Here is a 17,023-nt window from a genome sequence, read left to right as displayed (position 1 = left end):
ATCTGGGGGCACTTCAGGGGGGCAGCACTCAAGCAGGATGACCCCTCGGTGCCCAGTGCCCAGCACAGGGCCTGGCCCAAGGGACTATCAGCAACTTTTAAAAGACTGAATATATGTCCCAATACTGAAGGAGAACCTAATGCCAAAATCAGTGGTTCCCGCACTTCTCACTTGGGACCTGAAGATGGGGAAAGACTGAAGCCTCTGGCTTTGTCTGCATTCTGCAGATCACCTCACCACCCTGCCCCACGTGCAGAAGTACCTGAAGTCCGTGCGCTACATCGAGGAGCTTCAGAAGTTCGTGGAAGACGACAACTACAAGTGAGTGCCCAGTCTCTCCTGGCCCCGCACGCACAGCACTTGCACAGAGGTGACCTCTGACCCGCTGAGCCCACAGCGGTGCTGTCTGCCCCAGGCCCACACGCCCCCTCGTTCTAAGGAAGGTTTTGTGAACTTCTCAGCTCGGCTCTCCTGGTCGCACGGCTATTGTGAATTTGGACTCCACAGCTATACGAGGTACAGTCTGGGAGCTCCAGGCCTCACGAGTGACCCATAGTGCAGGGTGGAAGGGCAACTTTCTAGCCGTGTCTCCAGACTGGCAAACAGTTCGCTAGCAGTCTGTTTCACAGACGAGACAGCTCCTTGTGGTCCCAGCTTTCTGCAGAATACTTGCTGACTGTCCCTGGCTGAGGCCTTATCTTCATCACATGCAGCCCTTACGGAGCAGACCCAGCTCCCATGAAGACCCCTGTGGGGCCTTGGTCTCATCTTCCACTCACCCTGCACTGGCTTTTGGTTTGTTTTTTATTTGTGGCACCTGGGAATTTATCCAGCATTTCTGTGTGTTTAGAGGGAGACAGGATTTTCCCTATCAACTCTGCCATATTGATTGGACACCCTCTTAACTCATTTTGACCTTGATGTCAACCACAAGCCTCAGTATTTTTCCTACAACCTGATCTATCGAGGCAAGTCTCAACCATCTTGAAATTGACTACTACTTAAATGTCAACTTTACATGTATTCCTTTAAAACATTTTTTAAATTTATTGATTGATTTTAGAGAGACAGAGGAAGGGGGGAGGGGGAAGAGAGACAGAGAGAGAGAAACATGTTTATTTGTCGTTCTACTTTTTCATGCATTCATTGGTTGATTCTTGTATGTGCCCTGACCGGAAATCGAACCCACAACCTCGGTGTATCAGGATGACACTAACCAACTGAGCTACCTGGCAGGGGCCTGCATGTATTCTTTTAAATCTCATCTTATTCATTGCTTCTGGTATACCACGATTCCTTTGAATCCTGTTACCAATATATTTCTTTAAATCTCTTCCCATTTTGGAAGCTTGATTTTTTTTAAAAAAAGATTTTACTTTTATTCATTTTTGAGAGGGGAAAGGGAGAGACAGAGAAGGGGGGAGAAACAGGAAGCATCAACTCCCATATGTGCCTTGACCAGGCAAGCCTGGGGTTTCAAACCAGCGACCTCAGTGTTCTAGGTTGATGCTTTATCCACTGCGCCACGATAGGTCAGGTTAGAAGCTTGATTACTCTTCATCTTAGTCACTGAAAATCTGAGGAGAACGGTGGTCACTGGAGACATCCTCAGGTTACCCATGATTCACTCTGTAGGACCTTAGGAATGACAGTTCAAACAGCTCGGCTCTGCCAGCTCTACATTAAAGCTCCTTAGCCCTGGCTGGAAATCAATCACCTGGGAAGGCTTCTAACCACCCAGACATCTGGATGGAGCCTGGAAATTTGTAGTGTTTCAAAGCTCCGTAGGTGGTTCTAATGATTAGTTATAACTTTAGGAACAAGACATAATATCATTAGTTGTTATTGCGTAGTATTTTGTTAAAATATAATATAATATGAAACTTTGATCTATTACATAATAGTAACAACAAGATGAAACCCAGAGATCATTGTTAAAATTATGTTTGCCACAAATTGGGCTCTTACAAAGCATTTGCTGTGCTTAAAAATGTACCCCAGAGTGTGAAATTATTCCCACTTAGGTTCAGGGGTAATATTTTCCATTCCTGTACCAGTAGCACAATTAAAGAGACAACACTAATATCCCTTAAGGAGCAAACTGATCTATAAATACTTCTGACCATGAGATAATCCTTGGACAAGCCGCAGATTGTGAGTAATTCCTCCATCCCTTCTGAAGGAGTTTGAGCACCCCCAGCATTTGATGCTAAACAACAGTCAGCCTTTTGTTGTTGAAGCGGACAAACCCAGGGAGGCAGCGGCACCTCAGCCCTGGACCCAGACCACTGAGGGTGTCCCTTCCCAGGAGTGGGCTTCTTCTCTGGCTCCGCATGCAGAGGCGCAGGGCTGCGGATCACGCCTGAGGAGCCCACACTCCGCAGCCCAACTGAGACTTGCTTCCACCCCGAGGGACACGGCTGCTTAGCTCGGGCCTTCGCTGCAGTTCTGCACCCTGCCCCTCTGCTTTGGAGATCCTGTGCCACAGGCCTACCCAGTGCTTTGTCTTCCTCAGCCTTTAGTCGGTTTTATTTTTTTTTTAAACATTACCCAAATATCTGCTAGCGTTAAGTGAATATAATTTTGGACAGCCTTCTTCTATGCATAGAAAGTGCATAGATCTACATAGAGAAAGGTGGTTAGATGCAAGGTTAAAATCAATTAAAGTTGAATATTGCTACACTTGCTATTTTTTTTTTTAATTTATTTATTTATTTATTTATTCATCTTAGAGATGAGAGAGAGAGAGAGAAGAGGGGGAGGAGCAGGAAGCATCAACTCTCATATGTGCCTTGACCGGGCAAGCCCAGGGTTTTGAACCAGCGACCTCAGCATTCTAGGTCGATGCTTTATCCACTGCACCACCACAGGCCAGGCTACACTTGCTATTTTTAATTAAAAGTATTAACTTTTACATTTTAATTTAACCAGAAAAGGGAACTGAAATAAAACATAAGGAATTGCTACTCTTGAAATAAATATTTCTCCACCACGAGAGATACTGTTTCCTAGAAGAGCCATCTAGGATTAATAGAGGAGGAGGTCAGGGAGATGTGAAGAGGGCTGAGGCTGTCAGTTTTATTGTAACTGGATCCCACTGTGCACAGCTCAGTTCATTCAGCTATGGAAGACAAGAACGTTGGCACCCTCCCCTTCCATCACCTCCTCTTCACCATCTTTCCAGTTTTTGTTCGTTGTGTTATTATCACTATCGTCCAAGTCTGTAACATACATACCATGTTCAGGAATCACAATTCCTACACCTCAGTGTTTTTAAACTCGGTTCTTACCACCTACTGTTTCTCCACAGCTTCTCCATCCCTGGGTGTTTATTTTAAATCATCAGGTTTTCAAGAGTCCATACTCTGATTTCCTTCACGAACACGTCTGCTTCTGACTTGTCCCATGGGCTGCGCCCCTTCGCATCCTTCTGTCCCCAGGATGCGCGGACCCTGCTCCGTTGCCTCCTGGCCTTGTATGTTGCTGTAGAGAAGCCTCAAGCCAGTCCAGTGTTTTCCTCTTGTTAAGTGTCTTGTTTTGTCTGCCTGGTGGGTGAAGAATTCCTTAAAGTTCAAAAGCTTAACTGGGGGAATGCTTAGAGTAGAGGGTTTTGTATCAAATTTCCCTGGAACATGTTGTGCTCTTTCTTTATTTCAGAAGTGTTCTTTTGGTTTATATCTTTGATTCCCTCTTCTGTGCCGTTTCTTGGCTTTTCTCTTTCAGGGATTCTAGGAATTCACACATTGGACGCTCTCTGCCTTCTATGTCCAGTAGCTTCTTTCTAATGGCTTTGTCATTATAGTCACTCGGTTTCTGCTTAGGTACTCAGTCAGTCTTGGTTTGTTCCCCTGGGCCTGTAGTCCCCCCCCCCTTTTTTTAAATCTTATTTTTATTAATTTTAATGCAGTGACATTGATAAATCAGGGTACATATGTTGAGAGAAGACATCTCCAGATTGTTTTGACATTTGATTATGCTGCATACCCCTTACCCAAAGTCAAATTGTCTTCCGTCACCTTCTAACTGGTTTACTTTGTGCCCCTCCCCTCCCCCAACCCCCTCCTTCTCTTCCCCCTACCCCGTAACCCCCACACTCTTGTCCATGTCTCTGAGTCTTATTTTTATGTCCCACCTATGTATGGGTTCATATAGTTCTTAGTTTTTTCTGATTTACTTATTTCACTCGTATAATGTTATCAAGGTCCATCCATGTTATTGTAAATGATCCGATGTCATCATTTCTATGGCTGAGTAGTATTCCATAGTATATATGAACCAAAGCTTTTTAATCCACTCGTCGTCCGATGGACACTTGAGCTGTTTCCAGATCTTCGCTATTGTGAACAATGCTGCCATAAACATGGGGGTGCCTTTCTCCTTCTGGAACAGTTCTATGGTGTTCTTGGGGTATATTCCTAAAAGTGGGATAGCTGGGTCAAAAGGCAGTTCGATTTTCAATTTCTTAAGGAATCTCCATACTGTTTTCCACAGTGGCTGCACCAGTCTGCATTCCCACCAGCAGTGCAGGAGGGTTCCCTTTTCTCCACATCCTCGCCAGCACTTATGCTGTGTTGTTTTGTTGATGAGTGCCATTCTAACCGGTGTGAGGTGATATCTCATTGTGGTTTTAATTTGCATTTCTCTAATGATTAGTGATGTTGAGCATTTTTTTCATATGCTTATTGGCCATCTGCATATCCTCTTTGGAGAAGTGTTTATTCATATTCTTTTTATCTTACTTGTCTGTATTATCATCTCAGTTTTCGGGCCTTGTTTTATTAAACCCGTGTTCTGCATGAGTTGTTCTACTGCTCCAAGCACTTGGGGGGGATTTCCCTGTGCTCCTGGCAGCTGCCCCTGGCTGTGCAATTTGCTCTTCTTTCTCTCTCCTTTTTCTGTGAGAGGATGTTTGCTAAGTTGCCAGGCCATTCCTTTGCATCTTGCTCACACTTGAGAGCTCCATCTGGATATTCCATGGCTGTGATGGAGGGAGAAACATCTGACCCTGCCCCCATGTGTGTGAGATGAGTTGGTTCATCTGCTGTGCAGGGAGGTCCATGGGTTCTCAGGCTTTCCCTCTCCTGGTGCCTGGGGGGACGCAGGACCCAGACTCCATGGGCAAGGGAGCAAGCAGTCTGTTTTAGGTATGGGGGCTCTACTTAACGACCGATGTCAGGGTTTCCTCTACCCTATTGATGGTCATTTCCCACTCCAGAAAGGGATCCCCTCAAGCGTGAAATACCTGCCCCCCACAATGGAGTCTTCCTTTCCATCCCAGTATCCACCATGCACTCCACCATCCTGTCTGTTTCTCCCAGCGTCTGGAGCCGTTCAGAGGAGGGATAGATGAGGACCTCACTCAGCCCTACTGAGGAGTCTCAGAGGGCAGGGCAGGAGCCGTGCCATGTTACAACCCTTGGTCAGACTTCACCATCCTCTTTTTCTCTCCTTGGGTGCAAGCTTCTGAGGTCATGGCTTTAGCTCCTTTCCCTTTCCTTGCTGAGTAGCACCTGGTGAGTATGTTTACTCCTAGGCTTCCATAATTGTTTGTTGGTTTTGTTGGAAGAGGGAGAGTCTAGCATCTGGTTTCAATCTGTCATTGTCACTCAGAAGTTCTTAATTAATGCTTTAAAATAATAATAATAATACTGAGGTACCAATCTTCATCATGTACTCATTGCCTCCTGCATTTCTTGGGGCAACTGGGAGGAAGTGCCATGTGATGGTTAAACACCCCAGTTTGGGGTCAGGTCCTGGGTTTGGTCCCAGGCTCTACCACTTGCTGCCCTGTGAATTTGGGGAGCTCTTTCAGCTCATTACTCCCCAGCTTCCTCATCTATTAGATGGGATAACATGCCTGCCTAGTTCATAGCATTATCTTGAGAATGAACACATTGATGCCCAGCTTATGATGGGCCACGACTACTCTTTTTGCTGTGTCATCCTTAACCATTATTTCTTGGTCATGGAAACCCATTGGAGACTCAGAAGGAAGTGGCTTTGATCCGGAGCAGACCTTAAACTGTTCTTGGGTTCGTGACCATAATCATCCCTAACAACAGTCTAGGGTCCTGATTATAAACATGCAGATTCTCAGTTGCCCCAGAGCCTATCTGACCTTGTGAAAAATCTTTGTTTTCAGACTGTCACTCAGAATTGAACCAGGAAGCAGCTCTCCAAGACTCGTCTCTTCCAAGGAAGATCTTGCAGGTATTCTAGTCACACCATTGAGGGCGGGCATACCGCTTATAGTACAAGTATGGCTGCCAGGGTAAGTCCTGACTGGGGCCAAAGGTTACAGTTCAGTTTGCAGGTTGGCAGATTCAGCTGTCCCTGCTCACAGCCCTCCCACACCAACCTGCCCAGGTCCTAATCACATGGAACCCCTGAGGGCCACCTCTGGGCTGGAGCTCCCTGGAAGAGCCTGGAACCTAAAACCCCCAAGAGGGGCAAGATCAGAACCTCAAGTTGGGAACATGCACAGGGCAGATAGCAAAAACCCAAGGATCTTCTCCAGGTCACCTGGACCCTTATGGTCAGACCGACTGCCCTGGAGTTGACATGCCCTGGAGGGCCACACAGGATGCCTAGGTATCTGATGCCCCCAGACAGATGCTCGCCTCTCTGGAGCATCAGTTCTACTCACATATTTAGGGCACACACAGTGTCCCCTAGTGCCCCAGGCTTTGAAGTCAACTGAGCTGTGCTGTTTTCCTAGCTTTGTTATGAATGTCTCTGATCTTCAGTGGCCTTAACTACAAAGTGAGGTAATCCCAGCAGGCACCTTGCAGGGTTGTTGTGATGCCTGGGCAAGTTCGCACCTATAAAGCGCTCGCCCATATGGGCAGATTGTGAAAGTGCTTCATCATTATCACTGATGGTTTTCTTTCATCAGTATCCAGCCCACACTCCGTGACGGGCTAATCTCTGCAGCTGCCAGGGGAGGGACCATATTGGGGTCGGGGGCCAACTCTGCTTCCTCCTTCCGATTTGAGCCTGGGTCACTTCAACCTGGTTACACCAGCCTAGTCTCTAGACCACTGCAGTCTTGGATTAGCAACTCCACCCTGTCAGCCTCAGTTTCCTTACCTGTAAAATGAAGATAACGAAATCTCTATCCTGCGGTTGTTGGAAGGTCAAAACGGGAATGATATTTGGAAGGCACTTGCTGTAGTCTGACATGCAGTGACTGTTGGGGCGGAGGTGGCTGCTGTAAGCTGCTGCCCAGTGTTCTGGGACCCGCAGCCTGTCGACGTGCTCAAGCCATTCTCCACCGTCAGGAGACAGGCTGGTGCGGCAGTGCTATCTGCTGGGCACGGGCCCTAGAGGCAGCAAGAGGCAGTGTTTCAGCCTCTCATGACCCCCAGCAAGTGAGGCCTCTGCCCTGACTCCCAGGGTTTTCTACGTGCCCCTCCCCTTTTCCAGCCTCTCCTGGCTCCATCCTGAGGCTGGACCCCACCCTCGCACCCCTGGGGGGCCCCATAGTGATTTAGCAGAGGAAGACACTGGTTGATCCTCAGAGCCTTGGGAGGTGCTGCTGTCCACACCTCATGGGACAGACTTCTGGCCCTGGCTTATTTTTCACAGGGCCCCATGAGCCCAACATTGAGTCCACACGTATCCACTGACCCACCAGCAAAGGTGACCATAAGTTAAGGCTCTAGAGCTGGTGCTGTATCTGTTTCTGCTGTCTGTCCCTGCTCTACACGCCTTCCCTCTCGGTCCATGGTCCATCCCCGCTCTACACGCCTTCCCTCTCGGTCCGCGGTCCATCCCCACTCTACACGCCTTCCCTCTCGGTCCGTGGTCCATCCCCACTCTACACGCCTTCCCTCTCGGTCCGCGGTCCACCCTGCTCTACACGCCTTCCCTCTCGGTCCGCGGTCCGCCCTGCTCTACACGCCTTCCCTCTCGGTCCGTGGTCCGCCCTGCTCTACACGCCTTCCCTCTCGGTCCGTGGTCCATCCCCGCTCTACACGCCTTCCCTCTCGATCCGTGGTCCGCCCTGCTCTACACGCCTTCCCTCTTGGTCCACGGTCCATCCCCGCTCTACACGCCTTCCCTCTCGGTCCACAGTATTCCTTCCAGGTTCTCAGTCACCTGCCCCTGACCTATGGGGGGACAGGGACAGGGACCCATCAGAGGGATGTCAGAAATAGCAGCAGGATTCCACAGCAGTTGTTTAGGGCCCGGAATGAACAGTGGGAAACACTAACCATTCCAGACTACTTCAGCACATAATGCCAGAACTCCGGCCAAGAGTGGGCTCACATATGGCAGTATTCTGCCCTTCGAAATGTGACCATGAGGCCTCTGCAGCCTCATGGAGTTAACGTGCCCTAGCCGGAGAAGCCATGCCTCTGGCCTTCTTCGATACAGTGTCCAAGAAGACACTATGGCCACTCTTCCTTTCTGCCCCCCTGACGGTGCTGGAGGGGTCACACCAGTGCTCCTTCCTGCTCCGGCCCAAGTCAGCGCCACCAGCTCCTCCTCCTCACCGCAGGGCTGTAAACCAAGCTTAAAATTAACCCTGCTAATTGGGCACCTCATAGCCCGGGGCCACTCATCAAGCTCTGGGGCCGGAAAGGAGGGGCTGCGTTTACCTTTGACCCTTGCCTAGGGTGGAAACCAGTGCCCTGAGGCAGGACCCACCCCTGGCCTGGCCTCCCCAAGGTCATCTAGACTCCCCTTCCACCCCATCGACCATCACCTCCACCTGGCTCCCCTGTCCATGTGAAACCTGAGCCCAGCAAGTTAACATCCAGCACCCACCATGGCTCAGTTTCTCCATCTGTACAGTGGGCACACTAGAACCTCCCTCACGGGGTGTTGTGGAAATTACTGGGATCACTTGAGCAGACCCTGAGCGCTGAGCCTGACACAGACGCACTCACTAGGTGTGCCATCAGTATGAGCACTGTAACCATTGTGGCAGTGTGACCCCGCCCTCGCACTGCACCTCGGGGAAGCCCTCGCTCCCACCCTGTCCCACTCCTCCTAACCAGGGCAGCCCCCATCACACCAGGTGTCAGCAGGCTGAGGGCCAAACCCTCCACCCCTATTTGGACCGGACACAGCCATACTGGTCCGTGAGCTGCTGTCCACGGCTGCTTTCATCCTCTAGTGGCCTGGCGGAGGGGTTGGGACAAAGGCCCTCCCGCCTGCATAGCCCAGACTGTTCACAGGCTGGCCTTCCCAGTTCCGGCCCTGTGTCCCCTCACCGCGTCCTGCTCCTCGCTGTAGCACTTCTGTCTGTGCGCGTCAGTTGTCTGTACTTGTTTGTCCCAGATCTGCCTACCCCTCAGCCTGAGCCTCCAAGGGGAGGGTCCCGTCTGGAGTTCCCAGAGCCCAGCCACAGGGGCACTGGCTAAATAGCTGGTCTTCTGCCCTTATTCCTTCAGGCTCAGCTGAGCCCCTGTGCGCCCTCTGGGCACCTGGTTCCCCAGCCCACTCCCAGCCGAGGCTGACTCAGCACTCCCTCCTGGAGAAGTGCTGACACCAGCACTTTTCACACACTGGAGCAAGCCTGGCTCACATGGGTGTTTTTCACCGATTTTCCAAATCCCTGGCTACAGCCCAAGAAGCAAGTGGGATGTTAAGGTTTTCACTGATTACCAGAGGGCTCAGGAGTATCTGGAAAGCATCAGACTCACTCAATGGTCCTGACTTCGCACACACAGCCTCAGTGACAGAGGTGGTGCCTCTGCAACCCTGGGACAGCAGGGTCCCGTGGAGGGCGGGGCCGGAGTGGAGCTCCAGAGCCCTTCCCAGGTCTGGCAGTTAAACTGGGCTTCGTGGCAGGAGCCCGACCAGACCCAGCGACAGGAATGTGCCTCTCACAGCCCCGGGAATGGCAGGAACGCAACCTCCCTTAGCTCCTCTGGAGGGGTTGCAGCTACTGTTCTGGGTGCTCTAGCCAGCAGTCAGGCACCCGCACACCTGCCAAGGAAAGGCCGCAGGATGCATTCATTTGTTCCTTTGCACAAGACTTCCGTGCCGGGAGCCTCCTGTAAACCAGGCACCTGCTGTGGGTTATGTACTCAGGAACAAGATAGAGATCTGCCCTCATGGAGCTGACCTGTTAGTGGGGGAGACAGGCAGCAAAGCCACGAGGGAGCAAGGTGTGGTATGTTGAGGAGCCAGCAAGTAGCCAGTGTGAGCTCCCTGACCCCTCTTGATGGCTGCACCCACTTCTCTAACTAGCTGGCCTTCCTGGGGTATAGTTGACACAGACTCTGGTGTGGGGAGCAGCCCTAATCTTGGTTACCTCTGCAGCCTCGGTTACTGTCAGAGTGGTCCCGGCTGAGGCTGTGCCCTCTGTCTCTGCAGTGGCCCCTGCACCCCAGAGAGAGCTGTGCCCCACTGGGCACCCCTGGGGCGTGGGCATGGCTGTGCCGGCAGTTCTGTACTGACAAGTGGATGGACTGTGAGAAAGGAAATGGAGAAACCTTCTCAGTTTCTGGTCTGTGGAGAAAAAAAGGCCAGGAATGCCACGTTTTCACTTTCCCCCCGTATGTAATGTTTAGTTTAAATTAATGAACTAATATTTTCCTGGAGAGCAAAAATCATAAAGAACGTTGACCCCCAGAGAGGACAAGTCATGTTTGTGTGTGCCTTGGAACTGGTAAAGACATTTCCAGATTTTGTTGGGCCCCACCCCCATGTGGCTACGCCGACTGACAGTCCCTCTGAGGGCCCTTGGCAGCAGTGTGAGTCCGTGGACAGGCTGGGCCTGCGCCTCAGGTCTCTGCACGCATGCCTCGCGATTGCTCTCCTATACACTGTTTTGTCTTCCATGTTCTGTTGCCTACTGGGTATAAGCCCTGCTCGGAGCCAGGCAGACCTGGGTTCAAAGCCCGGCCCTGGCACTGAGCTGTGGGGTTGCTAATCCCTCTGAACCTCAGTGTTCCTATTAGTGAAACGGGACCAGGAATAACTACTTCACACCGGCTTATTTCACGGGCTGAGGCTGTGCTGAAAAAGCTGTAAGCACTGTGCCAGGCCCACACTTCTCCTCGGAGATGTCAGCTGTGCTGCAGCCTGAAGGAGGGGCATAATGCGGCAGCTGGGGGGAGCCACAGGGCCTCGCCTCAGCCCAGCTTCCTCTCCCCAGCTTGTCAGGGTTGTGGTCGCATCACAGCCACCCAGAACCTAGTGCAGGGATTGCAAACCTACGGCTCGCGAGCCAAATGTGGCTCTCTTGATGGCTGCATCTGGCTCGCAGACAGATCTTTAATAAAGAAAATAATGTTAAAAATATAAAACATTCTCTGGCCCTGGCCGGTTGGCTCAGCGGTAGAGCGTCGGCCTAGCATGCGGAGGACCCGGGTTCGATTCCCGGCCAGGGCACACAGGAGAAGCGCACATTTGCTTCTCCACCCCTCCGCCGCGCTTTCCTCTCTATCTCTCTCTTCCCCTCCCGCAGCCAGGGCTCCATTGGAGCGGAGATGGCCCGGGCGCTGGGGGATGGCTCTGTGGCCTCTGCCTCAGGCGCTGGAGTGGCTCTGGTCGCAACATGGCGACGCCCAGGATGGGCAGAGCATCGCCCCTGGTGGGCGTGCCGGGTGGATCCCGGTCGGGCGCATGCAGGAGTCTGTCTGACTGTCTCTCCCTGTTTCCAGCTTCAGAAAAATGAAAAAAAAAAAAAAAAAAAGACACATACTCGAGCAAGCAACAAGCAACTAAAGTGAGCAACTATGAGTTAATATTTCTCACTCTATCCCCTGACCCCTTCCTCTCTTTGTAAAATCAATAAATAAAATCTTTAAAAAAATAAAATAAAAAAAATATATAAAACATTCTCATGTATTACAATCCATTTATTTCCTACCACTCATGTTCATGGTTGCGAGTCGCTGGAGCCAATCACAGCTGTCCTCCAGGACAACACCAAATTTTTTTGGATAATGCGTAAGGTATACAGGTCGTTGTGAGGTCAGGAAGTAAACTTTCCTCCTTTTAATCAAGTAGTCAGCTAGCTAATTGTAGAAACCCTTTTGACGAAAAAGATGGTTAAAAGAAAAAAAAATGAGGAGTATCGTACTTTTCAACAGAAATGGACAGAGGAATTCGCCTTCGTGGAGAGAGCAGGTTCTGCAGTGTGTCTAATATGCAATAATAAAATTGTATCGATGAAACAGTCAAATATAAAGCAGCACTTCGACACACGCCATACTGCATTTGCATTGAAATATCCAGCAGGGGACAGCAGGAAGAAAGCATGTCAAGAGCTACTGTGCAGAGTGCAAGCTAGTCAGCAGCAACTCCATGTTTGGACCCAACAAGGTGACTGGAATTCGGCTAGCTTTACTGGTGCTTTAGCAATTGTGAGAAACGGAAAGCCATTCACAGATAGGGAGTATGCCAAAACATTCATGCTTGATGTTGCCAGTGAACTTTTTGATGACTTTTCGGATAAAGACAAGATAATCAAACAAATAAAAGACATGCCTCTGTTGGCAAGAACTGTTCACAATCATACCATCATGATGGCAAATCAAATTGAGGCAACACAAGTGAAGAACATAAATGCAGCACCATTCTTTTCTCTCGTTTGGATGAGTCAACAGACATAAGCCATTTATCCCAGTTCAGCGTGATTGCAAGGTATGCTGTCGGTGACACACTCCGTGAGGAAAGTCTTGCTGTTTTGCCTATGAGAGAGACAAAAAGAGGGGAGGTTTTATTCAAGTCTTTCACTGAGTTCGCTAAAGAAAAAGAATCTACCGATGGATAAACTTATTTCGGTGTGTACTGATGGTGTTCCATGCATGGTAGGGAAAAACAGAAGATTCATAGCACGGGTAGGGAAAAACAGAAGATTCATAGCACTTCTTCATGAACATGAAAAGAGACCCATCCTAAGTTTTCACTGCATCCTACATCAGGAGGCGCTTTGTGCTCAGATGTGTGGCGAGCAGCTTGGTGAGGTGATGTCACTGGTCATTCGGGTGGTCAACTTTATTGTTACCCGAGCTTTAAATGATTGCCAGTTTAAAACACAGCTGGATGAAGTTGGATAATTATCCTGGTCTGCTTCTGCACAGCAATGTGCATTTGGTTGTCAAGAGGGAAGGTGCTCAGCTGTTTCCGGCTTGTCTGAGCGAAATACGGACTTTTCTTGAAATGAAAAATGTTGAGCATCCTGAGTTAGCTAACACTGAGTGGCTCCTGAAGTTCTACTGTCTCATGGACATGACTGAACATCTGAACCAGCTCAATGTGAAATGCAAGGCATTGGAAATCAGTCTTATCCCTTCAATAAGCAGTGTTTGCATTTGAAAACAAGCTGGAACTCTTCATCGCTGACATTGAAACAGGTCATTTACTATACTTTGAAAAACTGGGAGAGTTTAAAGATGCATGCACAGCAAGTGACCCTGCTCAACATCTTGATCTCCAGCAGCTAGCGGGCTTCACATCTAATCTCCTGCAGTCATTCAAAGCGCGCTTTGGAGAATTTCAGGAGCGCACTTGTCTTTTTAAGTTAATCACCCATCCACACAAATGTGCAGTGGACAGCACCGACCTGAGTTACATCCCCGTTGTCTCCGTCAGAGATTTTGAGCTATAAGCTGCTGACCTGCAGGCCTCAGACATGTGGGTGAATAAGTTCAAGTCACTGAATGAAGATTTGGAAAGACTTGCACGACAGCAAGCAGAGTTGGCGAGCAAACACAAGTGGGGAGAAAAGAAAAAACTTCAACCCGTGGACCAGCTGATTGTCAAAACTTGGAACGCGCTTTCTGTCACATACCACACACTGCAGTGTGTGAGTATTGCTGTACTGACAATGTTTGGCTCTACATATGCATGTGAGCAGTCTTTCTCACATCTAAAGAACGTTAAGACCAACCTACAATCACGTTTAACGGATGGAAGTCTCAATGCCTGCATGAAGCTTAACCCCACCAGATATCAACCAGATTACAAAGCCATCAGCAAAACCATGCAGCACCAGAAGTCGCATTAATGGTAAGAAGTACTTTATTCATCATTGGTTAGCAACAGCATCACGTTATTAACAAGAATTCAGAGACTTATTGTACTTTCAAAGTGTTGGTCTTACATAAAATGCACACATTTACTTGTATTTAGTGTTAAACATATTGTATGGCTCTCACAGAATTACATTTTAAAATATGTGGCGTTCACGGCTCTCTCAGTCAAAAAGGTTCCCGACCCCTGACCTAGTGGCACTAAACCATTTTATGACAAGCTTTGACTCTGGGCATCAGATAGGACACAGCCAGACAGCTTGTCTCTGCCCCACAATATATGTGGCCTTAGCTAGAAAGATGTGAAGACAGAGGGGCTCAGTGCCCAGAGCCTAGAATCATCTGGACACGCTCGGTGGGGTGGCAGTCGGGGCAGAACACTACGTACACGTGGCCTCCCGTGTGACCGGGGCTACCTCGCCACATGGCAGCCTCAGGGTCGTCAGACTCGTACCTGGCAGGGATTCCCAGACAGATGTCTCGACATAGGGCGGAGGTTGCAGCACAGCATGTCTGACCCACCTCGGAAGTCATATAGCTTCACTTTTGCCACTGTGGATCAAGGCTGTCACAGAGACCTGCCCAGGCCCAAGAAGAGGGGTAGGCACGGCCACTCAGGAGGAGCAGCGTCAGAGAATTTGTGCACATGTGTCCAAACCACCATACCGCTGGTTCACAGCAGACACTGAGGCCTAAAGATGATGATGATGGTGATGGTGACAGCTAACATGTATTGAGCACACACTCTCTTCTAAGCACATGTTCACTCAGTGACCCTCACACCTACCCTGAGAGTGGGGGTCCCAGATCCTTACTCTACAGGAGCAGGTGCTTGTCTCATACATGGGTGAAGGGCAGAGCCAGTGGCTAAGCCTGAGGGTCTGGATGGTCACGCCCTTATCCAGCAGCGAAAGAAGCAGGATGCAGATGAGGGTCCTAGAGTACTCTGGGCTCGTGCACCCGCCCCAGATGACAACCTTGGCACACCTGTGAATTTTCTACAGACACTTGAGTCACACACTCTTCCAGCTTGGCACTTGAAGGCTGGTTCTGTGTAAGAATCCTAACTTCAAAACTAATTTGGCATAAAATACCTTTGCTCTAGCTGCGAGTTTCAGGCTGACTGCTTGTGGTGGGAGAACAGGGGCGCTGGGCCCTTCTCCCTCCCCAAGCGTGTGCTGCCTCCTTTAGCTTCTAACCACAGGTAACTGGCAGGAAGGACACAGCCTTAATGGTGGGTGCTGTGTCTTGGGACACAGGTGCCATCCCCAGGTGGCAGTTGATAACATTGATGCTTCTCACAGGCACATTCATGGGTTTTTCAGGGAACCCATAGGTTCCTTGGCCTGGACAGATACAAAATCATTCCAGGGGCCTCTGTAGCCCCTTCCACAGCCCCTCAGAGTCTGCCCACCTCCAGGTCCCTGCTGCTTGGGTCCCCTCAACCCTCTGCCAACGTTCGTCACAGGGGGCCACCTTGGTGCATAGGAGGCCACACTTTCCTTGTCCCAACAGGTCTGTGAGTGCAGCTAAGCCTAGTGTGGTCACTGCTGTCCTTTGGCTGTGGCTATGTGGGCTCCGCAGAACCAAGGTACTAGTTGTTCCCTGGGTCTCCCAACTGCTGGGGACGTATTTCAAGATCCCCAAGTGGTCTGTGGAGACCCCCCTCCCCATTATGGTTGAATAGAAGAAGAGCACCTACGGGTGAGGGGTAAGGACTCCCCTTCTACGTGCTCCTCCTCCTCACCTTTACAGCCTCAGAATGGGTGAAGGGAACCGAGGTGAGGGGTTCAGGGGCTGGGACGCCAGTTTTCACACATTTACCCTGGAAGTATACATCTGCTTTGTTCTGGAAGTCCCCCATCTTAGCCTGGTGCATGGAGGTCAGGCAGAGGAACTGAGTCTCAAGCCTGGCTCTGTCTGACTCTGCTACCCTGCTGTGGCCCAGCTCCTCACATGGCTCCACTAGCATCCTGGCATTCCTCGCTCCCTGTGGCCTGGGAATCTGGGCCTTCGACTCCAAGGAGAAGAGAGCTGGGCCTCAGCACAGTTGAAGGGTGATCTTGGCTCACGATAAGGACCCATGAGAGCTACATGTATAAGAAACAAAGAATGTGTGTGAAAGTGAAAGGGACCAGCTCCCAGGCTTGACCAAGAAACCTGGATGAGAAAGGTTTCAACACAAACAGACTTTCTGTGCAGAGGGGCCCCGTGTCTCGGGTGCTGCAGGGCTCTGGAGGACCCGGAGAAGGACTGGTCCCTGGCCTAGGAAGAGGACTCTGAGCAGGCACAGGGAAGGAGCCGAGAGGCAGAACGCCTTCCGGACTGGATGCCAGTGTGGCCTGTGCATCAGACGGATGAGGTGGTGCTTTCAAAGCTCCAGGTCATGGCCACTGTCATGCCCCTTCTCCACTGAGGAGACTGTACCGTGAGCTCCCAGCTCAGCCCTGGACAGAGGCTAGACGGGAACGCAAGTCTTGTGACTCCAAGTTGAGTGCTTTCCTCTCTGCCACAGCTGCCTCCCATTAATTGCCGATGTGTGAGACTTGGAAAGCACCCCTGAAGGCAGCAGTGGGGCTGCCAGACTGCTTAAATCGGGCAGTGCTGAGCCAGGGCAGGGCCACTCGGATGCTGCTGGGAACCCGTGGGAACGAGGCTCCCGGCCCGGCCCTGTGTGCTCCTCGGCACAGACGCGCGTCTGCAGCTGGGAGCGCCGCACCAGCCATGCGGCACACTCCGCTGCGCTCCAGCTGCTCGCCCAGCCCTGAGCAGGGCCCTGGACACCGGGCGCTGGACACAGCCCCTGCTCCCCAGAGCTGGTGTCTGGTGGGCAAGATGGGCAGTCAACAAGGAATCCCACACGATCCCTTAGTTACAAATGAGCGGGTACAGGGAAGGCAAGTGCAGGCCACCTGAGAACAGGTGCCAGGAGGCCTCGGCCCAGGAGGAGGGTGACTGCCGCCTTTGTGAGAACTCAGGCGGGCACTCTGCAAAGCCCTGGGCTCAGGGATGACCCTCACTGTCGT

The 17,023-nt window shown here is 50.6% G+C and overlaps 1 protein-coding gene across 13 annotated transcripts in view; it reads left to right on the top strand.

Annotated features, from left to right (window-relative positions):
* The window catches only part of RALGPS1 (Ral GEF with PH domain and SH3 binding motif 1), a 330,788-nt gene that overhangs the window by 280,874 nt on the left and 32,891 nt on the right, over positions 1–17,023 (top strand). For all 13 annotated transcript variants that reach the window (XM_066256190.1, XM_066256189.1, XM_066256181.1 and 10 more), the window contains 2 exons: positions 228–321; positions 6,143–6,210. In XM_066256190.1, coding sequence (XP_066112287.1) covers positions 228–321; positions 6,143–6,210 — 162 coding nt within the window. The remainder of the gene's footprint in view (positions 1–227; positions 322–6,142; positions 6,211–17,023) is intronic.

Source organism: Saccopteryx bilineata, chromosome 2 (genome assembly GCF_036850765.1).
Source record: "Saccopteryx bilineata isolate mSacBil1 chromosome 2, mSacBil1_pri_phased_curated, whole genome shotgun sequence".
Lineage (NCBI taxonomy): Eukaryota > Metazoa > Chordata > Mammalia > Chiroptera > Emballonuridae > Saccopteryx > Saccopteryx bilineata.
Note: the sequence above shows the minus strand (reverse complement) of the source record. Positions and strands in the feature narration are given on the sequence as shown.